At 42.3% G+C, this 27,725-nt stretch overlaps 1 protein-coding gene across 8 annotated transcripts; it reads left to right on the forward strand.

Annotated features, from left to right (window-relative positions):
* Positions 1-117: 117 nt before the first annotated feature.
* gpatch8 (G patch domain containing 8) lies at positions 118-27,119 on the forward strand. 8 transcript variants are annotated; one of them, XM_058653059.1, is made up of 9 exons: positions 5,388-6,424; positions 9,779-9,797; positions 13,083-13,155; positions 17,803-17,844; positions 20,190-20,257; positions 21,201-21,287; positions 21,385-21,528; positions 21,645-21,775; positions 21,997-27,119. In XM_058653059.1, exons 5-9 carry the CDS (start codon positions 20,231-20,233, stop codon positions 25,850-25,852), a joined length of 4,245 nt encoding a protein of 1,414 aa, XP_058509042.1. In that variant the 5' UTR covers positions 5,388-6,424; positions 9,779-9,797; positions 13,083-13,155; positions 17,803-17,844; positions 20,190-20,230; the 3' UTR covers positions 25,853-27,119. The 8 variants fall into 8 exon arrangements, with proteins under 8 accessions (XP_058509034.1, XP_058509036.1, XP_058509035.1 ...); XM_058653057.1 differs by lacking the exon at positions 17,803-17,844 and having other exon boundaries at positions 5,398-5,461; positions 6,389-6,424; XM_058653051.1 differs by lacking the exons at positions 9,779-9,797; positions 17,803-17,844 and adding an exon at positions 118-252 and having other exon boundaries at positions 5,384-5,461.
* Positions 27,120-27,725: the final 606 nt, after the last annotated feature.

Below are 27,725 nucleotides of genomic sequence, written 5' to 3' on the forward strand. Positions count from 1 at the left end.
AATTATTTGTATTGTTTGTCTGTACAATACTGACATAGTTAAACAAAATAACACTATGTTTGTGAAAATTGTAAACAACATGTCAGTTTATGGTAAGAGTGAGTGACTCGTTTAGCGGAGTGCGCATCATCATCACCACAGCTCAGCTCAGCTCCAGGACTCAGACGGAGCGAGCAGACGAGCCGATGCTGCAGTTGTGTTTAGAAAATGGCCGACAGATTTTCTAGGTTCAACGAAGATCGTGATTTCAAGGTAATGTGTGGCAATTGAAGGCACCCCTGCATGCCTTATAGCGCGTTTCGACGCTTCTTGACATGCATGCGGACTCAAACGGGACGAACAGCCCGGACACCACAGTGTATTTCGCTCTACATGTCCCCCTCGCTAGCACCGCAAGCTAGCACAGCTAACGCCAGTTCGCTGCGGCTCTACTGGATTTAACTTCCCTCACGTCTCAGTGTTTGGCCGCGTTCTATACTTGACTCCACTCGTTGAATGTGAACTTTAGCATTCGTTAATGTGACACTTTTAAACGGCTGACTGTTAAATACACACCAACGTTTAATTTGCATGTTAGTGACCTTGGGTAGACTGGTTATTTATCGACATATGCTAACGATCTATAGCTAGCTAGCTAGCTAGCGCGCAGGTAGCAAATGCGAATGCACATTGGTTGAGCGTTAGCCTGAAACGGCTGTATCATGTTGACAGCGATACTTCAACAGCTAGTTAGCACGAGTAAACTAACCCGGTCTGCTTCACTGGGTAAATCAATCGATTGCATTACACATAACGTATGGGTTTACTACTGACTGAGTGGATTAAAACACACATTTGACACTTAAGATAACATATATTAAGAAATTCAGGGTTGCAACTAATAATTTCATTTTCGTAATCGATTAATCCGTCGATTATATTCTCGATTTATTGAGTAATTGTTTGTTCCATAAAATGTTGAAAAATGCTGATCAGTGTTTCTCAAACCTGCAAAATGTCTTGTTCTGTTCACAAACCAAAAGGGATTCAGTTTGAATGATTTCTTTGTTTATGGAGTGAAGAAACTAAGATGGAAAAAACGGATAACTTGTTATAATTCTTTAAAAAAACACTCAAACCAATTACTCAATTAATTGAGTAATTGTTTTAGCACTAACAAAATTCCTTGGTCACTCATTTGCTGCTTTTTCCTCCATGCTTTGCTTTGCTTGTACCTCCATTTGATGGCATTTCCCTGATAATGTTCTATGCTTTTCTCCTCTAAAGCATTTTATAAACAATAGCCATTTTCTAAATGAACATTGACATAATTCTAGCAGCTCTAATCTAGACCTGCAAGGATTAATCAATTAGGTGATCAACAGATAATCCAAAACTACATTGTATAATAGTTATTTGTTGCACACAAAAGCATTCATGTTGTAAAGGGATATTGGTGAGTTTGTCTTTGTCATATGATTTTAAAACATATCAGGGCTATAACTAACAATTATTTTCATCATCTAATAATCCGTTGATTATTTTCTCGATGAATCAAGTACTTGTTTGGTCAGAAAATCTTGAAAATGTTTGATCCGCATTTTCCAAACCTGCAAATGATGATTTTCTCAAATGTCTTGTTCTGTGCACAAACCAAAATTATTCAGTTTTACTGATTTTTTGTTATAAGGAGCAAAAAAAACAGAGAGCTTGTTTTGATTATTAAAAAAATAACAAAAACCTTTTGTTATGACTTGTGGCCTCTTAAAACATCAGATGAAGTCAGCTTGGACTCCAGGAATGTCTTACTAGCATTTTAAGGAGAAGATGTGATCATCTGACTCGAATGTTAAGCTTGAAACGCGTTTTAACTATACCATTGACTCTAAAACAGTGTAGACTGGACAAAGTAGGATGCTAACAATGTCCCTGTTTTGCTCCATGTGTTTGGGTTATTGATGAAATATACAAATCTCGCCTCCTTGGTGAGTTTGACATTTCTGTTTATTCCAAACATGAGTTGAGTCGCTGAATTTTACAACCATTTATGGGCTTTGAGTTCTTTCACATGTCTATCTGTAATCTCGGACCACACCCCGTAACAGTCAAACACAACATTACCAGCTAGACTGCAAAACCAATTTGACATGTATATTTTCTTACTTGGCTGGGTTTTTTTTTCCTCACCATAAAAAAATCTGTCTTTCTTCATGGATAATTTATGTCCTTCCTCTAAATCTCTCAGGGTGTCATTGCACAACCTCTTAAATGCATAAAAACATATTAACCCATCAAACAGGAATGCAACCCTGTGCGAATATAGACTTTTTGACATTAGTGGAAAAACACATCTGGCTGTACAAGAGAAGAATACTCTCTGGTAATGATGGTGTGAACAATTTTATTGCAGCATACGTGTGTCATATGTGTACATTTTTCTATATATAGTGTAATTGCGAGTACAATGATTACTTGTATCCGTTATCCAATTACAGATCAAAAGTGCCATTTGTCTTGGTGTGACTTGTGAACTAAGTGGAATGTTGCTGTGTCAACAGTGATGTTCAGGCTGGGTCAGACAAAGGGTTTAGATGAGAAATTTAAATGCAAACCTAAAGGGAGGCGCCTGTCTCCTTAAGTCTCGTTAAGCTCCTTAAGTCAACTGTTTTGATAATTGATTAATTATTTTGAGTGTTTTTTGTTTTGTTTTTGTTTTTAGAGAATTAATACAAGTTTTCTGATTTTTGAGTTTCATAAGTCTGGTGTCTTTGCTCAACGAAATTATAAAACTGTTTTGGTTTGTGGACAAAACAACAATTCATAATTAAAATAATCATTAGTTGCAGCCCTATGCCCTATATTTCGAAGATAACATTTTATTCTGTAAGTAAGACTCACTTAAAAATATGGGAATGGTTTCTGAACTCAGGAGAGTGAAACTGGCTGGCATTAAACATTTTTGGTTCATATAACATGGGTTATTTTTGGTATAATAAAACACTGATGTATTAAAGTTGTGCTAAAATGAAGAACATTACTCACTCTTTTTATTACATTGCAGTTGCTGTTTGCTTAACATTTAGTCTTGTATCTACTTGATCTACCCATGGAAATGTTGTGGTGAAATAGTGAGCTTATCAGACATGCTGTGAAACCCATGGCAAGTTTAAACATGTGCATAAGGAGAAGTTTGTGTTATTGTTTTCTTCCCTCTACACCCACTGTGTTGGTGTCCAGTGGGAACTCAGTATTCGGCTCTTTTTTATTGAGGTGATTGCAGTGTGGTCTGAATGAGTCTGTTGAGCGCTGCTCCAGCTCAGCACAGTGGAGCTCTGTTTGTGAGATCTCTGTTGTGAAGGCATTCATATGCTCAGTATTCAGAAAGTTTCTCCCTGACTTCATGGATAGAGCTTGCTGCCAAGTAACATAGCTCAGGAAACACCCACAGATGGTCTACCTAATATCCACTGCACAACCAGTCCAACAGCTTTGTTGATTTGCATTGTTGTTGCAGCATTAGCATGTGGCTCATCTTAAGCTGCAGAAACATACAATGGAATTCACGAGCAACCGCAGAATTGGCCAGCAGTAGCTATCTCGTTTCCCGATGTAGGGTGGAATGGAGCATCCATATCACTGTTGTAGCACTAATGGGAATTTACTGTTTTACTGCCCATCGAAGCTCAGAGAAATGAGTGCATTTCAGTGCAGCAGTGGTGTGATGTCTGTGTACCAGAATCAGGGGGTTGAGGAAGCCAATAGCAATGAAAATAAGAAGTAATTGTCTTGGGCATTGTGCTGATGCCACATCAAGTGGTCTGGGCAGAAAGCGAGGAGGAGGACACATAGGAGGAGAGGGAGGAAGCCATTGATTTGTTCGTAAATAAATCCACCTAATCCCTGGCTTCAGTCATGCTGATGCAGGGTCTTGTTTCATCTGAATTAATGACTGCCAGCCTGGCATCAAATCGCCTCATTATTTTGAGATGATTTGAGTGTTTGCTTATCTCTACAAAGCCAGTCTCCCTAGAGAATATGTATGGGTAAGTCCTCATGACCCAGCCCCATGGTATCATTGGTCTTCTCTGTTATCTATATAAACTGTAAGTAGACGAGGGCTATTTTTATTTGATTTATTTTTTGATAATTTAATTGTCTGTCAATTATTTTACCAATTAATCGATTGGTTGTTTTGCCTTCAAAATGAATATAATGTTTTGAAATAGTTGCAGGTTATTTCAGTAATACAACCTTAAATAGGCAAAAGGGAATCTCTCATTGTCAGGGGTTACTAGCAGCTAGTTAAACAATAACACAGTGGCATGGACTGCTTTGGAACATGACATTTTTATGCTTGTGTGAAGGTCCAGAAAAAAAACAGGCACACACCCATGACCTTTATCTCTCCTTTACTGCAGAAGTGAGGAAGCCATCTGTCTCGGAGCAGAAACAGCTCTACAAACACTCCTTTTTGGTTTACGTAGCAAACCCATTACTCACTCTCGTGTCTGTCCCACCCTGGGCATAGATTGAAACACAAATTCTCAGTTTTCTATAAGTAAATATGTGCTTCAGTTTCAGGAAACTAACAGCCTGAGTACGTTCTCCTCTTCAAAATGTACCCAGGAAATAAAGAGAAGCAAAGAAATTAAGTTGATGTTAAATTTTGGCTTTGATTTAAGCATAACTTAAAAATGTACAGATAGAGTTTATGACATTGAAAGTCATCATGTACTTTATATCTGCATTGTGTGCATTTTCAAATTAGGCAGTGAACCCATATATTAATTTTATTTCTGTTGGGCTTTTTACAAGTATAATCCAGAACACACATGTGATCCTTATGGCAAAGATGTGGAATAATCATCAAACACACAGATTACTTTACTCCCATTGTGACAAACGTACATAAGTGTATTCAGTATTCAACCCGTGACATATTGACAGCTTGCAAAGGTCACTGATTCCAGCAACAGCTGAGACACTGACTTGTTTGTCTCTTGATTCACATACCTTATGGATTGTCTAATATAATTACCACAAGCTTCCCCAGTCCTGCTATTTAGTTTGTGTAACTGACACATTTCAGTGTGCCATTGTTTTTAAACACTGAGGTGATAGTAAAATAATAAATGCTGAATTCTTCCTCCGTATCGGTTATTACTGAAAACAAAAGTTTACGTTCCTCATCCTTCAAACTGGTACTTTTTTACATTTTCAAGGCACAAATTAATTATTTTATTTGTTAGGATACCCAAAGATGTTTTTCAAGTCTTTGGTAATATTTGACCATTTTTGCTTCAAAGATCATCTTAAAGATCTTGATTATTTGTCAACAGCTTGTCACGCTGTTCAAGCCTATTATGATTCTAATATAAGCTCATATGTGTGATGTGTCCCGCAGGGTGGGAATCACTTTGACCAGTATGAAGAGGGCCAGCTGGAGCTGGAGCAGGCGTCCTTGGACAAGCCCATCGAATCGGTAAGGCTGCATCCATCATCCCAAATCATTGGACCAGCTGTGAGAGTGGTTATGATTGGTCCAGGAAGAAATTTATTTAAAAAAATAAATAAACACACATACACCTTTTTACTCCATTCATTCTGTCCATGTAGATGCATCCAGTGTTTTCCTGAACGCATCTGCCACGTAACCTGTAGAATCACTTGTCTCATGTCTATTAATACCCTTAAAGTCCCACCCACTTCCCATGTCCTCTGCCTACTCCATTTCTTGTGTGACAGTTAAAATGATTATGCATATGCTAGATCTTTGTGTTTTTATGTAGAGCTTACTGATAAAAAAAAAAAAAAATTGTATCAGTTTGTATCAGTCTCCCATTAGTCATTGTTAGTCATCTTAGCACTGAGATGACTAAAAGCACAAAGTGGATAAAGCACTGTTGTCAACAAGCTGTTATCGAAGCACTTAAGCAGTCTATGAATTTTAAACACAGAAAAATCCGTATTTGGACATGACCAAATTATATTACACCATACACCTGCTTTGGCATACAGAGCTGTGCATTTTTGGTATCCTTCTATGCTGTGATCCAGTGGTGATCGACCCACACAACCTATATAAATATGAATTATTTTACACATCTTGAGACAAGAAACAAGTTTGAAATTGACGTAAAAAAAGTTTAAATGGAGTTTACAACACTGGATTGGAATTGGTTTGCGGTGGCCCAAATATAAACATCATGCAGTGCTTATTCCACATCATTTAGCAAACAAGAGAGCACACATTAGATGGTATGAATGGCTACATTTGTGTTTGAGAGAGAGCGAGAGATTGTGTGTCTATGTAGTTTTAGAATTCATGTGTTAGTGTATAGTGTTTGTGTCTATAGGACAGTTATCTTATTGTACACAACTTGGGGTGTTCGACATTTCTCTCCCGCAGCGAATTGGCCCCTATTAGCTAAGCAGCAATGACCCGGTTTGTATTTGCACGCTCTGCTTTCTTACTCCTATCTTTAGGGTCCATGTAACGCTTCTCTGACTTTCTGTCTCTTTTTCTCTCTCGCTCTCTCTCTCTCACTCTACAACTTTTCTCTCTCTATCTCTTAAAATCTATTTCTCTCTCTCTCTTGCTCCCTCCCTACTACACAGTTATTCGGTGTACAGTACCCTCTGTCATTCTGTGCTGGCATGGTGCTTGTGCAACTGGGACTGCATTTTTCGCTGATGAGGCACATCAATAATAGCGCAGGCAGCTCTTTTCTTTCTGTCCTTCCCCAGTCTCTCCACCCCCTCCATCTTCAGTCTCTGAGGCAGTGTGGTGAGCAGGCCCAAACTCCTCTTACCTCCACAGTGTCAGGTCACCTCTCCACAACATTATGGATGTTCTTTAATCACAGCCAGGTATAAATCCAAATAATGGCCTGCAGTTAAAATCAGACAAATGGGTCTCTTAATCTGTTCAGGTAAAGATCAATATATGCAAAAGGCATGTTTCTTCTACAGAAATAAGATATTTGACACATTATATACATGATTAACTTCCCAGTATCATAATTAATATGATTCTTTTAAGATTTTCATTCAAATGTCCCCCCGGAAGACCAACAAGAACATGAATGCATGTTTTTCAGAGCTACAATCTGGTAAACCAAGAACTAAAACATTTTATATCCTGGTCTAGTTTCAGTAATGATAACTATCTCGCTTGCACACAAATATTCCACTGTGCGTAGGTGGTGGAGAGGGAGAAGGGAAATGGAGAGAAGTGGCCTGCTCACCTGGCTGGAGTGGCTCATTTACTCCTGCGCTATTATTCATGGAGGGGCGCTGAGGGCCGCGCCGTAGCATCACACAGTTCCTCGCACATCAATGGAAAAACAGCCACATCAGAGGGGCCATCACTGTGACTTAGTTTTACATTTCTTTTTGGAAAGTTTGTCCAAAAAAAGGATTTGGTAGATTTTTTTTTTATCCACTTGCAGCCAAAGACATTTACCAATAATTAATTATGCCAATCCAGAAAACTCCTTTAGTTCATCTGACAACATGTGTTGCATCAAGTGTATTTTTCTCACTAACAAAGTCAAAGTTCCTCTTTATATGATTTTTTTTTTAAAACACATCTAAGTTAAAAGCTTTATTGCAGTATTTTTTTTTTTTTTTTAGAATAACCATAAAAGCATAAAAGTTAATGTATGCCAGCTGAGCTGTGAGTACCTGAAGACAAACACACAGTGTTTTGTATATAATAATGTAAATAGAAACGCAGGACTGCTCTGCCTCTGTAGTGTGACCTCTAATGTGGTGGGATTTGTGGCAGTTGTCCACATGTCTTCCATCTTGGAACTGTTGGTAAATGCTTTGGCCCAGCATCTCAGAGCCCCTCCCTTGCCACTTATTGTGTGTGATTTATAGGCAGCTAGAGGTCTGTGGTACTTTATTGGGATCTTTTTCTTCTTTTCTCTCTTTCCTCTTTGGTCTTTTTTGCTCTTTCTCTCTAACATTGTTTTTGCATTGCATGTGTTAACTTGGTAGCATTCAGTGCTATTTCCTCTCAACACTGTCCTAATCGATACTACAGTTTTCCCCCCTTTCAAAGTCATTCCTCCCATGTCTCCTGCCCCCTCCAACCCACCCTTCTCCTGTTCCTTCCCCTTACCTGACCTTCTCTCAGAGTGATATGCAGCGGGCAGCCTCAGAGCCACAGAAAGCACTCACACGCAACATAAATCAAATAAACATGTGGCCACAGGGAGTGAAATATCTTCATAACATGTTGTTTTGTAATGGAGGCTGAGCAGAACCTGGTCACATGAAGTACAGCAGCAAAAAGGTCCATTTTAGCTGTAAACGCCTTCATTGACACAGTTGTTTGTCCCTTCATCCAATGGTTAAAGATTGAACACATGGGAAAGGTCATACTCAACAACATGCTAGTGCTGGGTGGTATACTAGTTCATACTGAAAACCTGTATTCAGTATTTTATACTTTTTATGATGTGGATTTTGAATGTATGAATATGAAAAATGTTTGAGGGGGACCCTTTTCATTGCAGTTCCACCCATGCTTATGGCTTAGCTGGAGAAGTATCTGTGGCAGTAATTGCAGAAATTAGCAATTTCAAGCAAGAATGTAGAGGTGATATACTTGCTCATGCGTACAAAAATACTGTTATATAGTGTGAAACCGTTGCAATTTTTAAAATACAGTGATGTCAATTTTTGGTCATACCACCCAGCACTACTTTACCTTTTTGTACTTTTTTAGTGAAACCCCAATTCTTTGATTAAGCGCCCTACAAGGGTTCAAGGTCATTATTTAGGCCGTTCAAACAAAAATGATAAACGCACCAAAGAACATCTTAAAGCCTTCATCTGTACATCAGTCTGACCCCATGTAAAGGTAGTGGAAGAACTAGCGTTGTGTGCAAACAGAAATGGGAGACCCCTTTACTTATCCTCGCTAAGCTTTTGCTTGGTGAATTGTTCTTCAGATTTGTGAGGTAAGTATGCATTTTTAAGTTTTTATTAAAACTGACTCGCATATCTCTGTCTCATTTTCCCCATCACTTGTAATTTGTTAATCCCTCCACTTCAAGTCTGACACGTTTTCTATGTCACCACGCTTTGCTGTAGCTGAGAAAGCAGAAACCAGGGAGCTGCATGAGTTTAGGAGGAGCAGCAGACAGAGCTGCTTCACCACCAGCTCATGCCAGAAGACATTCCTCAGGGACATGTGAAAGGATGATGAGTAACTACAGCAGCCCACTTCTTACAAGACCGATCCCTAAGGAGTCTGTCTTTATTTGTTATTGAAAAAAAAATCCTACATCTCTTAAAGTGTAGACAATATTAGATGTATGTAGATATTCATAGTCAGGTTAGGTTTTGTAATTTAAACCCCTTCCTCTTTAACAATCTGAACCAAAGAAATATATTGTATTTACACACAAACACAAAAATAAATATGATTTCTAAATACTCTGAGGTCTCTTGGTGGGGTCCACTGCATATCCCTTCCTCTATCTATATGTTTTGCCATGCACTGCGCCAATGATGGCACAATGCACACTTTTACAAAACAACCCTCTCGTAGATCTTTTGTTCGGATAACATAACATTTCCTATTTTTTTTTTCTTTCTCTTGTATTAACACTCCACTGGTGGATTTATTGACATGCCTCCTTTTCTGTTTGTATACAGTATTATGTTTGTTTAAAAGCAGAGAGAGATTTGCATTTTTTAAGATCTAGAGAAGCTAGCAGAATTGCAGTTGAAAGCGTTTGGCCGGTTTCTTACGTTGTGTCACGTGTGACTGTTTTTTTGACAGCCCAGTATTTTAAAGCCAGGTTCGTATGGAAATGCCTTCACTCCACTTGCACTGCTGTTGGACTCGCCGTCGTTGCTTTCATCCGTCTGTCTGTCAGTTCTTTTGGTGCACTCATCTGTTGTTCAACATGCAGTCTGCGCTTCATCTCCGCCCATTTTTCCTGAGCTCTTTTTGGACTGTTTCTTTATTAGTATTAGCAATTGTGATTGGTGCCTCATCCAGCCTGCATCCAATTTCAGCAATAGCATAAAATGTGAGCAATTTGGAAGTATAGCTTTCATCGTAAAACTCTTCAGACCTCTAGCCAAGTATTTTTAATGATGCATTTTTATTTCCCTCCTTGCTCCAAACCTCCAAGTTAATATGAATGTTTCTGTGCACCTTAATATTGCAGTATGGGACAGAAGCAATGCCCAATGTCAGTGGGAGGGGAGGCATTCACTGCAGCAAATTCTGCAGTGTTCTCTTTCACAGTTAAGTCAGGGGACATTTTGTCGACCAGGCAGAAGGAAACAAACGTTTCTAGACACACAGTCTCTAATTCTACGATTAGGATCCTATGATATATCCAGATACTGACGGGCAGGGACAAGTCGTACACACTGGTAGAATGATAATGCAGATGTCTGTGTTCGAGTTATGGACTGATAAAGGCAGTCCTCTCCCCACAATGCAAGGCCTAGCTCAGATTCCTCTCTTATCTCATTCCACAGCGGAAGGGATGTGACAGTTGAAGAGCTCAAACATCATGAAATGGGGGGGGGGGGGGGGACAAACCTCAACAGAAACAGGAAGTGTGACAGTTAACTCTACCTCTATGGTATTGGAGGAAAACATCACCTCAATGTTTTTGAATATGTTCAATTGATTCATCATGGTGAAGCACCACTTCATGGTTCTTACAACCAACATACTTTCAAAATGTTAAGTAGGGCAAAGGAAGGCAACAGTTCGCTCTGAAATAACAGGGGTTTAAATCCAAATGAGACTCAATTTTGTCCCAATTGAGACCTTGTTGGGTGGAGATGCAGCGTGTGCTGTGTGTGTGACTGCCACTCCCTTTCACATGCACTAACCCATACAAGCCCAGCTCACCTCCACCACCCTTCAAACTCACCTTCACCATGGCTCAGCCTGCTCTGTTCTGCCCCTGTGTCCTGACCACCTCGTTTTTTTTTTGTCAAAGAGAACTAATTGAGCCCTGTTGAGCCATCACCTTCCTCTCTGTGCCTGATCCACCTGAGACTAACACAGTTGGAGTTCTGTTAACCCACCCTCCAGCCCTCAGTCCGCCCCGCCTCTCTGTATGTGTACCATTCACAGTGCGCTACTAACACCGACGATCCTTTTTGTTAAATGCTCTTTAACAAAAAGCTGCATGCCGTTTTTTTTTCCAGTTTTGTTCCAACCCCCTCACTTTCTGTTTGTGAAAGTTGATGTCAATCTATTTGTGATTTTAAATATCCTTTTATGTTTGGTTTGTATGTTTTTCGTAGAATGCAGCACTCTGGTGAATGTTAGACAAGCTTGGAATAGTTATAATCACAACAGAAAAAAAACAAAATCACTGCTTATTAAGAAATCTCATTGTCTCCCGTTAATTTGTGCTTGACGATGTAATGTAGTGTGTAGTGGTGGGACGGTCTTGCATTTCACTCGTGTTTTTATTTTTCTGTTGTTGACCCACACTAGTGATACCAGTCTCAGACATGCCCATTGGGCCCCACGGTGTACTAGGAATTCCTCTTGTGTATGTTCCTTGCACTCCTCTTTAGCCTCTATGATTCATTAACATTTGCCTGGTTTTGCCCATATTATTGTCATTATGGTGTGTTAACACTAAGTATGAAGTGAGGTTTTTTTTGAGCAATGAGATTACACACAAAGGCAGTGCAAAGATGTGAATAGACACAGATTTCATGTGGAGCAACACAAAAACATTTAATAATGTGAAAATCGCACCATTCGCTCTTCTTTCTGAAAGGACTAGTGTGCAACATGTGGAAGGGTATATTGGCAGATATAAGTTAAATAACTTTTAGATCAAACTGGAAGGCAGCATTACACCTCTCAGTGTACAGCCTGCTTGAAATGATGTCCTTCAGGCAAAGGCACAAGCCCAAATGCCCAAACCAGCCAGAGTGTGCATTTCCCACATAAGCTTCAGCATCACAGCACAACAACAGCCTTTCTGGCATGTGAAGTCCACATAGTCCTCCGTTTGTTACAGTCTGCAGGCTTGAATGTTAAAGCAACTGTGCAAAAAGTTATGTGATGTAACTATATTGCAGTCTGTAAAGGTCATTATGTCTTTAGTATGTTTTGGAGGGTTATGCATGTTAACAGCATGAATTCTTGGTTTAAGATAAAAAAAAAAAGCATGAATGTGGTTGGGAACAGACCGTTGAAAACCGAGCAGAGATGTTGGAGGTGTCCAAGAACATATACAATGGTTATTTCTAGTATATCTAATGGGGCTACATGCACACAATGTCTCCCTCTCTTCACCTGCACACCCACATACCCCCCCCCCCCCTCACATGTGCTTATTCTATCCACCCTGGGCCTTGTAATGGTAATCCAAGGCCCACTAGCTCCACTTCGGCCTCTTCCTCTCGCTGTATTTCTTTGTGACAGCTGCATACTTGTCATGGTGCTCCCCTTGTCATGGTTACGGAATCACAGCAAGCTTGGAGTTTCTGGTCTTCGTTTTTGTTAATGCAAGATTTCCATACCTGTTTTGTGTCCCGTTCTTTGTGTACTAAGATCTTGCTCTGTAGTGGTTCGTATATATATGTATGCGTGTGATACATATATTACCCTGTCCTTCCTTCCTTCCTTCCTTCCTCCTCCACCTCTTAACTTCTCAGTTAATGGATGTGACTTGTTATCTTTACCATCCTAAACCCCCCCCCCCCCCCAAAATGCTCATGCCCAATTCCTTTGCCTTTAAAACTGCACTCCCATTACACAAAGGTGTCTTGTAGCTTACAGGCTACACTTAGCCTCATGTATTCATTATAGTGGAAAACCTATTCTTCCGCTCAGCGTCCCCTCCCTCTATCTCCCCAACCCAACCCCAACTACCACTCCTTGTACTGTAAGACACTGATGTTATATGCTGTAGGTGATGTGGATGATGATAATGATGATGGTGATGGTGGTGGTGGTTGTGCTGATGATGATAGTGTGATCTGAGTGTTTTTATTTTGTTTTGTTTGTTATTTTGACCCGTGCCCACGGGGAAAGCTCCTCTTATTATTGGAATATTTTTGGTTTTTTTCTCCTCTCTTCTCTCTGCTAGGATAACATCGGGCACCGGCTACTTCAGAAACATGGCTGGAAGCTCGGACAAGGCCTTGGCAAAACCATGCAGGGTAAGAACTCATTCTTCAGTACACTTATGTTCAATGTATGCTGGTGGTACTGTGCCACTACCTTATGACATTTTCTCTCCCCTCATTGTTCCAGGGTTTGTTTTTTAATAGCAGTTTTTCTTTTTTCTTCACATCCTTTTCTCTGACCTTTCCCTTTGTATCTGTTACTGGGCAAAATTGATTATTATTTAAACAAACAAACATCATTCCAGTTGTTCCTGCTGCTGTTCTGGAGCTCTGCAGGCAATGTAGAGGAATAAGCATGAGAGGAGGGACCCCGGGGGTTGGGATTCAGCTATTCTGAATAAAGTGGGTGTTTTCCCCTCCTAAGCACAGTGTAATTTGCTAAAGTTTTGTTTATATCCAGTTGTTTTGCCAATTATCTTTGAGAAATGGTGGTTTTGGAGTTTGGTGTGCTAGTTTGTTTGCATTTTAGAGGACACTAATTGCTTTCCTTCTTCAGTTCTTTCTCTAAATCCCTGGTTGGACACAAATGTTGGCTCTAATCAGCGTAGGTTTTTTGGTTTTAATCTCGAGTGTAAGCTAAATATTTGTTTCTCTTTTGAAACATTGGTATTTTCTCTTTGGGCAGCGTTGCACATAATGAGGAGCACATTGTTGCTTCTGGAAACACAGACACGGCTGCATTTTTGCAGGGACATAACACACTTGAATTATCAGGCACATATGACATATTTGCATTTGCTGTCTTGTCCCAGTGGAATAAAACTGGGCCAACTCTAAAAGCAGGGTCTAGTTGTGAAAGACTGTTCAGATTGTGTCCTCAGGTCTTATAAGATTTATAATACCTGCCTCTTTTTGAACATCTTAAGTTCAGCATTGTGGGTGTTGCCTTACAATAAAACTCAGGGTTACATTCATGGTACAATAGACTTTATAAAATGGCCATTATGCTTCCTTATATTAGTCCATCAAAGGTAAAATAGATACTAACTTTTCATATTAGAACTTGTGCAGTGACTTGGCATCAATTAAACGTTTGATAACATTTATCTGTTACTCCACCTTAAGTGGTCAAACTATTTAATTGTTTCATTGGTACCTTCAACAACTAACTTGATCTGGAATCCTGCTGACTCTAATCATTGATGATACCATAGTCTGTGTCCATTCTCAGCATGGTGAGTGATGCACAACTGAAAGCACATTACAGGGCTCTAGAATGTGGCCAGAAATCTTGCCACACTGGTGCATCTAACATTTCCAGTTTATCATATGCACCAGTGCAACCAATGCAAAACATTAGTACAGAGCTCTGCATTAAATAAATTCTATACTGTCCAGAAAGCTCCTTTAAAACCATATATTTTGTGGAGGTAGCTCTCTTTGGATGACCAGGTTATTGACTTGCTGTAAGAGGGAGAAGGCTCGACACAGCTGAATGTTTGGATTCATCTTGGCTAACGCCAAGTTCCTCATTAGCTCTACTCTGCTGTGCTCAAAGGCTCATTGGCTCAGAGGCAGTGGTGCAGAGGCCTGGCATGTTTCCACTGAGCCTCTCTTCCTGTCTCTTCACTTGCTTTTCTTTCATCAATATCCCCATTCTCTCTGTCCGTCTTACTTTCACTCTCGCTCCATAGCCTCACCCTTGCCTGCACTCTCCAGAGAGGATGATGTATGGCATTGCAGATGAGTGACATCATCACTGACAATCTAATGAATCATTGCATTCTAAAAGCTTGTTTTTCCACATATTTTTTTTGGCATTTAGTCTTGTCTACCTCCTGCAGCATGTCCTTTTCTGTCCTCTTGGACCATCCCATTCTAACTGCAGATGTACCAGTTACGTTTATGTTTCTCTTGTGCACTTGTTTCTGACCTATTTGTCTCTCTTGGTCGCTCAGTTAGTACTCTCCTTGTAAACCCAGCGGTAACATCTGTACTCAATATGAGCAGTTTAATGAGAAACACCACTCATTCTGCAAAAACGAGTTTCCTGCACACACCCAAACTCTGAACAAGTCATAGCCCCATATCTGCAAGAGCCTGTGCAGAATGAGGAAACTAAGCAAGTTATTAAATACACAAGGAGAATTAAAAATGCTGCAATATGTGCTTAGACTGCTTTAGAACTGTGTGTTCATGTTCTTGGGAATGAGAATTTGAAAATTCAACAGAAAGAAAAGAGAGTTTCTTTGTATGCTTGAAACACTGCCCTGCAGATGGTGACATCTTAACCAATGAATCATGTTAAATGTTGTTCTAAGACAATAGGAGTACCACAGGGAGGACATGTTAGAGTGGTCTGTGAGGACATGTTCCTGTGTTTGCTTGTAAGTGGTGTGAGATTTGTTTGCTACAGTATGGAAAAGGTCTTAAAAGGGGTATTCCTGTAAACCACATGTACTGTATCTTGATTCATATCTGCTCTCCATATTTAGACGGTAAAATGTTGATTTATGTATTGGTTAGCTTCCAGAGACCTCAGATCTGATGACTGGCTGTTAAGCTGTGTCTTTGCTGCCCTAGCGTCTCTCGTTCATGCACATATATGGTCTTGCTTCCTCGTGTCATCTCATAGGTATTCTCAGCTTGACCGTGGCCAGGGACCAGAGTAGGCTAAGGGAGCTGCTTCAATCTGGGCAGTGTGACAAGTGCACGTATGCGAACAACGCTGCACAAACTTCTTAGCTTCACATTAGATAGTCTGTCGTTGTTTTCCCCATCTGGCCTTGAACGGCTGAATATCACTCTGTTTGATGTGATAAGGATGTGTGTGCTCTGTGTGGCCAAGAGAACGTGTTGCAGGAGCTGACTGTGCTCGTTTTTGCCGCTGGCTCCACTGACATGTGGTTATATAAGCATTCTGCTTTGTGGGCAGATGAGACTGCGGCAAACTGTCCAGTTGTTGTGTAGGAATTAATGGCCCAGTGTTGGTGCCCACTATCTCTGCTTAAATTACCTAATGCTCTCAGGAGTAGGCTCACAGCACAGTTGCACTCTTGCATCAAATCCAAGTCTGCTGGATGATGATTATAATCTTACTCTCCTTTCCTGTCCTACTTGCCAGAAGAGAAGGTTTTTTGAATTTTAAAGTGAAAGCATTGTGTCCCCTTTTTAAGTTTTCACTGTATTGACTTTGTTCTTATTCTTCTTTTGTCCTTTTTGCCCCTTTTTAGGTAAGGTTTGTTGGATCCCCTCTGTATGTCAGTATGTGTGTGTGTGGGTGTGTTTTCTTTCTCCCACTCTGCAGTTGACCTCAATATAACACCCCTTTTACAGTTTACTGTAGGCTAATGGCCTCTGTCAGCTTCTTCCTCTTTGCTACATAATCACTAAACCTTTATTTCAATCTGCACAAGAGTAAAGTGTTTGATTTGAACAAAAAACAAAACAAATCCATTAAAATCAAAGCAGATTTAGGAAGCCGTGATTCCATCGAATCCCTTAGAATCATCATCTCCACGTATTTTAGATTTTTTTTTTCCTCTTTGAGTTTCCGTGGCTGCTGTCGGGTATCTGATTGGCTGTAACCACGGCTCAGACTGTGAATGGCTTGCAGAGTAGACAAGTTTTCTCCCCTCTGCTCGTTTGCCTGTTTCTACCTCCAAACCTGTTAAACTTGTGTGAATGTGTGTGGTCATTATGTGGGACTGAGACGTGTGTGTCCATTACTGACCGGGCATTAGAGTCAACTTACAGGGAAAGCCTCACCACCTTTCTATACCCCGAATGTCTCTGTCCCCACGGTTACATGCTCCCATCTTCCCCCCCCGTTTCTTTGCCCATCCTGCACAGCATGTTTGTCCCAGAGGTGCAACCCTGCCTGCCCCAAACTGTCACACTCACCTGGGGTTTTAAGCAGTGTTGGAGGTAAACACACTGAACTACTAGTTTCACATTACAAGCAGATGCACAGTTCACATTAATAAGTTTACTTTAGTAAAATGAAAACAAAATGCTCTTTCATAGCAAAGCAGAACCCACTCTAAGCACTGCTTAAAGCCTTTCTGGCTCTTTCCGTCAGGTACATTTTATGTGTGTCATGTGTCCACTTGTTCCGGGGTTAAGCACATCCCAAAACAAGCTTGGTGGCTTTAGGCTAGTGAGGAAATAAAGGAATCACAGGGAGAATTGCTAACTGGGCTGACAAGCGTTTGCAAGGCAAAAAAGCTCAAAGGGGGGAAAATGGTAGCTGTCCCCAGTGGCATTTCATCATCTCAGACTAGAGCTATTTAAAAGGGCACACATGTTTTCCTGTACCACTGTTTGATACACTCTCTTTCTTCCTCAAACTGATTGAGTGATAGTTTTTTTTAATCATTTTCCACCTCAACACAGCTACTTGCTTAACTAAGAAACTGCTAGTTGGTTTGTTTAACAAACAAAAAAAACAATATAGGACTATGGGATGGGAGAGTAAGATGATGCCAGTTTAGAGGCCTGGGGACTGCGACCAGTGGTTGAGAGTGGTGAGAGGAAATCCCTGTAAGCACTTAGCCCTGAGTGAAGGGATGAGGGGGGTGTGGGCGTGATACCCTGAAACCCCTCTGGTAATGAACCCCCTTTTAACCCCCCCTCCCCCAAACCTCCCCACACACATACAACCACACTCCCAAACCCCACCCACCCTTCTCTATGTGCCTCAATCTTCCTGCTTAACCAATTGGTGTTTCTTTTTTACAGCGATTTGATCCTGCCCATGTTGTGCTGATGGTAAACTTAGTGGTAAATGTTATTTTATCCCCCAATTGAATTGTTTTCTTTTCAAATTTTGTTTTGATTTCTCCCATTTTGTTTTCCATTTTCCTCTCATCAGAGCACCAATGCTACATAGGCTGTCAATTCTTTCTGTATTAGTCCTCATTCTGCTGCTTGTATATTATCATGCGTATGTATTACTCTTAGAACATTGTCATTTTGTTTGTTTTCAGTTTTTTTTTAAAAAACCTTGTGATTCACACCCTGTGATTTAGACGCACATTGTTTTTGTCTGGTCCCTTTGTGTTCCACTGGAATGGGTTATGTGGAAGTATTGTCACTGTTGGTGATAGTTTGGGATGACTGTAATTGTTCATTAATCTTTAATTCGGGGCCTGACTCTTGACTCCTGACAGACAGACAGACCACTGCAGTGGCTGACTAACCGACCAAACTCTGTTTTTAGTTTCACTTCTCCTCTGCTGTTGGGCAAAAGGCATGAACACACATGTCTTATGATCTCCAGTTTCTCCTCTCACATCCTTTATGGAGTAAAACCTCCACAATTGTGCAATCAGAGCTAGGTTTAACTGTTACGGACATTCACGCAGAAAACAGACACTGCAGTGGGACTGAGAGTCCAGGCAGGCCACTATATGTTACACTGCCGATGCATCTATGATTTCACAATTAATATGTCATTGGGCTACGACAACTAAATTTATATACAAGGAATGAGGCAGAAATTAAGCCCAAATTATATTCTTGCCCTTCTCTGTGCAGGAAGGTAAGAATACCAGGAAGTAAAGTAATAATTTAGCTAATAATAATAATAATAATAATGATGATAATAATGATAATAACAATAATAATGCATGTTTGTGTGCTGTTTTTGCATTAGCTGCCTTGTTTTTCTTTCTAATTGAGAATTTTTTTTTAAGTCAAATTGGTTAGAAATTTAAACTTGCCTTACTACACATCAACTATTACAGTTTGACTGTAGCCGAGTAATTATAGAAATTCCATACGCCCAATGGTATATATTTAAAATTGATTCATGGAAAAAAAAAACTTGAATTGAATATGTGGTAGGAAAAAAAACTGAAACCAAACTGAATTGATAATAACTATCAGTAAGATGGATTATTGTATCTGGCTGGCAACAGGAGCAGCAGATTAGTCCAAATTCTTTTTATGCCTTTTGTTTTGAAATTCCCATGTCTATCTGTCTTGTCTGTCCTCCCATTCCTTCTCCTCCTCCCCATACCCATGTTTTACCAGGTAAGTATCCCCCATCCCTTGCACTGTCACCATGGCGATACCTGGCCTGTGACGTCACTCTGCTGTAGTTCAGTGCTTGTGTCCTTTTTTATTTTTTTTATTTTACTCTTTGTCTTTATCTCTGCTTTGTTTGGCTGATTATGAGTGGATTAAGCAGTTCTGTGTCAATCTCCAAAGTAGTTTTGATTTGTATATATTTTATACCTTTAATGTTTCATTCTGTTCTTTTTTTTTGGTTGTCTTTGGTTTGTTTATTTTTCTACAGTTAATTTTCTTCTGATCTAGCTCTTTTCACAGCTTACATAACATAGCTTAAGTGAACAAAACAAACTGATCTTTAAGCTCCAGTTTTGAGTTTTGGGCCTGGGACAAGGGAACATATTTGGACATCAGGACATCGAAAGGGGCAGGGGACAATTTGCAAGGGTCAGCCAGTCTGAAGACAGTTTAGAAGATGTCATACAGTAGGCTTTAGATAATAGTGGGAGGCTTTGTTTCCCTCATGGAGGATGTCGCAGTGGCACTCGGTGAGCTCAGCTTCACAGGCAGCTGCTCCCTTTAGACATGCGTACACACACATTGCAACATCACCCACAGTCCCTTGAGCTTTAGCGTCCTTGATAAACTTGGCAATCTGGTTTAACAGGACTGCAGCAATGAACAGGTGGAGGAGGGGTAGAGAGCAGCATAACTACACTGAAGCGGTATTGAAATAGGTTGGCGTAAAGCTGACGTGTTTGTTTTTCTAGTAAGACAGAGACTTGTAACTAAACAACCCGGATGCCCTTGACTTCACCTAATTCCACAAACAGCACTGTCAGTACAGCAAATTCAAACAAAAATCATAATGCAAATCAGCAGCCAGCTCAAATGAAAGAGGAGAAGGATAAATTGGTCTGTAATTGTTGGCTGCAGTAAGCTGTGAGAATGGCTGGTGTTTGGTTCACTGTAGCTTTCTGGTCTCTTTGCACTTCAAGGCAAAATTCTCTAACCCCAGCACCCTATGCTCTAAAAGCAGGCTGTCTTCGAGCTGACCCTCCGTCCCGGTCTCAGAAACTCACCTAGTCTTTTCTCTGTCTCTTCTCCCCCAGGACGCACCGACCCTGTGCCCATTATCCTCAAATATGATGTCATGGGAATGGGCCGGATGGAAATGGAGGTAAGGAGCCATTTATTTTATCGCTTGACTTGATAGGCAATTTGTTTTGGCATTGGACCAACCTCGTTCAAAATCAGTTCAACCTAACCTCCAAACATTTGTGTCACAATTAAGATTACATACATTACAACCAGATGTCAGTGAGAACTTGCAATTAACCCATAACAAGATATACAGTGTGCACTGTGATTTTTTTTCTCAGTCAGTTTACGTTTTAGCACATCTTTGCTGTGGGTTCAAATGTTTTAACTCCATCAGAGTTGCCAGATGCATACATGAGGGGTGGATACTGGTCAGGATTATTGCCGTTTTATACGGAGATGATGATGATGTGTTGAGCGATTGATAGGATTATTTCCTGTACACAATGTGTTAGCTGCTAGACCTTAGACAGCCCAGAGTAAGGATCCCAGCATCATTTTATGCACTGACCTCTTGTAATTACAACTTAAGCCTGCAGAGGTTGCTGCTATCCCTGCTTAGTGGAAGTTACTCACCCTGGCGTTAAACGCCAGGTTAGCGTTGACCTCAATACCCAATTTGAAATGAAAAGGCTTTGTTACAGATAATACTGTAGGTAAGGTGAAAATACAGCTGGTTCATGTCCAGTACTTGAAAATGCCTCTCAAGATGCCAAACGTTTAGCATTTTGTCACATTTTTGGTTCAGTATCATTGATCATAAGGAGGATTTGTGTGTCTGTGACAAAGTGTTCCTGCAATAAACTAAGCATCAATAAACTGTGTGCCTCTGACACATGTAGACAAGCACCGGGAAGACAAACTGAGATTACCATAGCCCGTGTGGCTTAGATGCAAACCATTTGGGAAACGCTGACACCACAGAATAATATTCTATTCACTGTTGTTAAAAACATCGAAATGGGCCAGGTGCTGTGGATTCAGAAGTGATTTGCTTGCCGTTTCTTTTCTTTCCATTTTAGCTTGACTATGCAGAGGATGCCACAGAGAAGAGAAGGGTGCTCGAAGTGGAGAAGGAGGATACAGAGGAACTGCGGCAAAAATACAAGGTGAGGCCCCGCAGTCATGTTAATGTGATGCAAATTTGTATTTGTTCACACTCTCCTGAAGTGGAAGTTGACACACTTTTTCTTCCACTTTTTACAGGACCAGGTGGAAAAGGAGAAAGCCATTGCAAAGGCTCTGGAAGACCTGAGAGCCAATTTCTACTGTGAGCTATGTGACAAACAGTACACCAAGCACCAGGAATTTGACAACCACATTAACTCCTATGACCATGCTCACAAACAGGTACTGTTCACTTTCATTTCTGTTCCTTTTTTATTGGACATCTGTATGCCTGTGAAACTTGAAAAATGATGAGATCCTGATGTTTGTTTCTCTGTGTCGTGTCTTGTTTATTACAGAGGCTCAAAGAGCTGAAGCAGAGAGAGTTTGCTCGTAATGTGTCGTCGCGTTCCAGGAAAGGCGGAAAGAAGCATGAAAAGATGCTGCGCAGACTGCACGAGCTGGCAGAGCAGAGGAAACATCAGGACTGGTAAGATTTTACTTCTGGAGTGCCCTCTGCTGGCTTACCTGCAGGATTCATTTCACTAAGACCATGTATTAAACCAGATGTGTGATTATTTGTTTATTCGTTTTCATAAAAGGTCAAATGTAAAAGAGCTTAAATTTAACTTTAATGAAGACGGTCAAACACATCAAGCATTTTATTATCCACAACCCATATCACACTGGTATCATGCTTCTGTGTTTCAGTACTCCAGGGAGTGGCCCCATGTTCAAAACTACCACAGTTGCTGTTGATGGAGAGAAGGGAGAAGATGGTGACATCATGACACCTGAGAACCCTGTCTTGCCGATGGTGGCAGAGAGTACCCTGGAAGCACCAATCCCGGACAAAGCTGGGCAAGCCTCCCCGAAACCTACTTCTGCCATCAGCTTCTCTTTGGGAAAGAACAGCTCCTTGTCTCCAACCCCGAGTGGTGCATCCAAAGTCAGCGTGTCCTTCTCATTTGCCAAGAAAGCCCCAGTAAAGCTAGAGACAGCAGCTGCAGTGTTTGCTGATCACGGTGAGGAGGCTATGGAAGAAGAGGAGAGCCAGGAGGGGGAAAAGGCTGGAAGTCAAGAGGAGGCATCTGTCTGTGGAACAGAGAGTCCCAAGGGAGCATCAGAAGGAGGTGAAGGAGGGGAGGTTGTCATTGTGGCAGGGACAGAAGAGGTGCAGCAGCCTGATGATGGAGGCTCTCTGGCCTCCACCCTCAACAAACTTAAGATGATGATGAAAAAGGAGGAAGGATATGCTGGACAGGAGCCTCAGTATTATCACTATATACCTCCAGCTCACTGCCGTGTAAAACCTCACTTCCAGTTTTTGCTGTTCATGAAGGCCTCTGACCAGTGTCCGAGCAAAGAGGAGGAAGATGAGGAAGAGGAAGGTATGGAGGAGAAAAAGGTTGAAGATAACCCTGAAGAGCCAGAAGCCACTGTCACTGATTGTAATACTGAACAAGAACAAGAACAAGAACAAGACAATGCCTCTTCAACCCCCAAGTCTGAGCCAACTCCTCCATCACCTAAAGTGACAGAAGAGGTCTCCTCATGTGCAGCAGATCCAGCTTCCACAGAACCCTCTCCACCGGCACAAAAAGCAGAGACCACACAGGAAACTGTGGATTCTAACTTGGGCCCGAAAATCCCCACTGGTCCCTTCTTCCCAGTTCTTAGCAAAGATGAGAGCACTACCTTGCAGTGGCCCTCCGAGCTCCTTGAATTCACAAAAGCTCAGCCTTCTTTGTCTTACAGCTGCAATCCTCTCTACTTTGACTTCAAGCTGTCCCGCAACAAAGGAGTGCGTGGCGGGAAAACCACAAAGTCCCCCAAGCCCGAGGAATCTGATGGCAAGGGACAAGAAGTACCGATTTCAACAGCCGAAGTAGACGCAACTACGAAACCCAGGGCCAGCACGGACAAAGATAAGCAGATGATAAAGGGAGAAACTGGGCAATTGGGAGGTGATGAGCCAAAGCCTGCAAGTGGCAGCAGTAGTGCAAAGAAAAAGAAGAAAAAGAAGAAGCACAAGAAGTCTGCCAAGCACTCAAAACGTAAAGACAAAGAAAAGGGAGCAACAGAAGATGCAGAAGGAGAGACAGAGGTATCGCAAGAAAAGCCCAAAAAGAAGAAAAAACACAAACGGAAGAAGAGTAAAAACAAAGCTCCTGATCAGGAAGAGGCAACAGGTGATGACAAAGCAAAACCAAAGTCTGACGACAAAGCCATTTCATCCTCTGTCCAAGTGACGACAGGAGGCGGAGGAGCGGCCGGAAATACAGGTACAGAACCGGGAAAGAGGAAACGTGCTAATAAAGAAGTGCCTTGTAAATCCGGAGCAGAGGAAGGAGGAATCAAAAAAAGTAGTGAGAAGACCAACACAGATGAGCACAGTGGCACCAAGCGACAAAAGACAGAGTCCAGTGCATCTCAAAGTGCCTCCTGCTCCACCTCAGCCCAGAAGAGTCCTGGTCCTGGCAGACCTCCCAGCAGTGAGAGTGAGGAAGAAGGAGGCTCCAACACTCAACGCTCACGCCATCACAGGTCAAGTCCCCGGGATCAACGCCGCCACCATAGTGAGGAATCACGGCGGTCCTGCAGTCGTTCATCAAGACGAGGGGACAGACGGGGCAGCAGTCGTCGGCGCCATCGTGGCCAAACCTCCCGTAGTCACTCTTACTCCAGCAGCTCTGAACGCTCCTCAGCGGGCAGCAGTGCCTACAGCCACCGTAGCCGCAGCTACTCTGACAGCTACAGTGACTACAGCACAGAGGGTCGCAGGCGGCGGCGCTCCAAACGTTCATCAGACTCCGAATATGAGCGGCGGGGAAGCCGGGGACGAAGACGATCGAGGCGACACCAATACTCTTCTTCATCCTCAGACGACTCCCGCTCACGTTCACGCAGCTACAGCCGCAGAAAAAGACACAGGCGGCACCACCGGAGCAGCTCGAGAAGCTCCAGCAGCTGGAGCCGCAGCACCAGCGCAAGATCCTGGAGGCGTAGCTACAGCCGAAGCCGCAGCTCGGCCAGCCGCTCCTCCAGTTCAGCCAAAGGCTCGCCTCAGAGACGAGGCGCCAGAGGTCGAGGCGACAGTGACGCTAAACGCAGAGATTTCATCCGCTCACGGATCTACCGCTCCCAGTCTCCACGATCATCGACGTCTCGAGGCCTTAACCGCAACAGCCATTCATCCAGCTCGCAGGGTCTGAGGCCAAGTGGGACCAGGGGAGATGCAGGGGAACATAAAAACAGCCTTACTGCACGCCAACTTCTCGAGAAGGTTCAGTCTAAAAAGAGTTCTGATGATTCTGCCACTGGAACAAAGTCTGGTACTAAGATCAAAGACCCACCACAGGGTTTCTTTGGTCCCAAACTACCACCGACCCTGGGAAGTAAAGCCATGCTTCCACTTTTTGGTAAGCTGCAGGCTGGGAAGAAACCGTTGATTCCCTTAACCAGGCCAGATGAAGGTGACAAATCAGGTGCAGGGAAAGATTCTGAAGCTGACAGAGAGGTCATCTTGGTAGAACCTATTAGAGAGTTCCCTCCTCCACCACCACCCCCAGCTCCACCTGTCCAAAAGGTTGAGGAAGCCCCTCAGACCACAGTTGTACAAGAAGAGACGCAGCACCCTACTACAGAAGCCCAAGTGCAGCAAGAACCCCGTCCACTGTTTGAACAGGACCCCGCCATGATGATGCCTCAGTACCAAGGAGAGCCAGGACAGGAACCCCCGCAGAACCCAATGATGGAGTCCCTCATGCCAGAAATGCAGCAACAGCAGCAGCCCCAAATGCATGCCTACCCCGCTTATCCTCCGCCCAACCTGGAGGAGGATGGCATGGAGGCAGAGGAGGATGGACTGGCTCCGCTGGAGAGTCAGCCCATTACATTCACACCTGAGGAGATGGAGAAATACAGCAAGCTGCAGCAGGCCGCACAGCAGCACATCCAGCAGCAGCTTTTAGCCAAGCAAGTCAAGACGTTTCCCTCCGCTGCTGCCGCTGCAGCGGCCGCAGCCGCAGCGGCCGCCAACATGACCCCGGCTCCGCCTCCACAAGCTCTGCAGCAGATCCACATCCAACAGCCAACTGTGTCCATGGCCTCCGGCACGTCAATCACCACAGTGCAACATGCCATCCTGCAGCACCATGCTGCTGCCATGGGCATACACCCAGCACACACCCATCATCCACACCACGCACACGCTCAGTTGGCCCAGGTTCACCATATTCCCCAGCACCACCTGACCCCCATCTCCCTGTCTCCTCTAGGCCACAGCCTTGGTCCCTCTCTGGGACACTCACTGGGTCACACCGGACTGATTCCTGCCCACCCGACAGCCTTCCTCTCTGGCCAGCCTATACATATTATCCCAGCCTCCGCACTTCACCACACACCTTTAGCTCTTCACCACCTCCCACATGCCGCCCTCTACCCCACGCTGTTCACACCCCGGCCCTCGCAGGCCGCCGCAGCTGCGGCGCTCCAGCTCCACCCACTCCTACACCCAATCTTTTCAGGGCAGGACCTCCAGCACCCACCTAATCATGGGTCATGACTATTGAGGAGAAATGCAAGTTTAAATCGCAGATTTCGGTGAAAAGACTTTAACCCAAACTTTTCGGTTTGGTCTTTTTAGATAAAGTCTTAGAAACGAAACACAGTCGGCGTTGACAGGAAGCTCATCAAACCACCATTTTTTCCTAATGGCCTACACAGTGCAGTGAAGTTGTAGCCACAAAGTGGTGCTGCCTGTGTTGGCTTTATAAGCGACACAAAGACTTTTTTTTCCTTCATGGTTTTTCCTGCAATTTGAAAGCAGGACGTCAGTTTAAAGACACTGGTTTATATTCCCTCTAAGGGGCGGGGGATATTAACAAGAACCCAGTTTTTTTGTTGACAAATCAGAGAAACCACTGGAGCTTTGTTTTTGTTGGTGTTCCGCATTAAAATATCATCAGTTTTTGCTTACTTCGGTAGCCAAAGAGACGTATGACGGCTGATGCTTAAAAGCCGAATCCTGTTAGAGGATGAGAAGGAGGAGGTGTTGTTACTAGAGTCAAACAGCTTCAACTAACGTTAACATCACACGTACTATTTCATATTTACTGATGTTCCTTTGTGTTCTCACATGACTACTCGCTTTCTGTTGGATCCCTCTCTTCCTAAGCTAATTTTTACTGCAGTGTCTTGTACATATATCAGTGTGTAATGTGAAGAATCCCACCCAGTGATAATCATATGTAATTACAGCCACGTCCCAATCAACATGACATCGTCACTTACGAACCCCCCGGCTCCTAAAGCCAAGGTGAAATGTGATGTAGGGGGTGTTAAAATCCCCCCGATGCTCAGAGGCAAAGCTCCCGCTCTCTGTGGTGAGGGTACACCTGAATGAATTGCACTGAAATCTGTACATCAAGATGGTGCTTTTGCACCATGTAACAATAAGATTGTAGTATACTGCAATAACTGTACTTTTTTTCTTCTGTTTTTAAATTATTTTCCAAAATGCTCTTCAGGAGAAGGGTTGTTTGTGTTTTTGTTTGTTTTTCTTTTGTGTAATTTTGTAAATAAAACTGCTGTAGATTAACCTATTAACGTTGTAGAAGGTTGACACTGTTGTTGGGGGGGAAACAGAAAAAGAAGTTTGATGGAGGGGAAGATCTATGAAAAAAAAAAGAAAAGAAAAAGACGCCCATGTATTTTACTGAGGACTATTTCTAAGCCGACCCTGGCTGAGATGGAGAAGGATTAGTGCACAGAAGCGACTCTGTATTTTTTAAAGATCTAACTCTGTTTCAGCAAATAAAATCTTGAGTTCATTTGTCCCTATTTTTTTTTGTTTAATGGAATTCACGTGGAGGTCTGAAATAGATGTGTGAATCTCTCTCTCACAATCTCTCACAAAATAAAAAACTTTTATTTTGTTCTTAAAAACGTTTCCGTAAACACGGCATTGTTTAAAAAAAAAAATTTCTTCAAACACACAAACCCCCCAAAACGACTGCAAATGCTGTAGTGTATATATACCAGACCTGTGTGTGGCGCTGTCATGCTGCCACAGAAATACACTAAAAATTGAGAGCACATGGAACACGAGCATAAAGTTAGCAGGGTTAAGGGTTTGGTTAGAGAAGTGTGGCTGTGACCTGTTTTTTGTGTCAGGGCATCCAAAACACCCGTTCCAATATGGACAAATAAAAAAAAAAAAAGATAAGGAACTTTAGCAGATTCTCCTAAAACCTGTCCTTGTCTGTATGGGCCCTGAGGTGAAAGTGATGTTGTGTTACATAAGCGTCAATATTTACTAAATCTGAAAGCTAAACCACAATATGTGTTTCTTGAATTATTGCCAAGGAGTGTTCTCTATAACCATGGTTTCCAACCTGAGGTCCAAGTCCTCCTCAGGGTGGCGCCAGAGATCACAT

Source organism: Solea solea, chromosome 16 (genome assembly GCF_958295425.1).
Source record: "Solea solea chromosome 16, fSolSol10.1, whole genome shotgun sequence".
NCBI lineage: Eukaryota > Metazoa > Chordata > Actinopteri > Pleuronectiformes > Soleidae > Solea > Solea solea.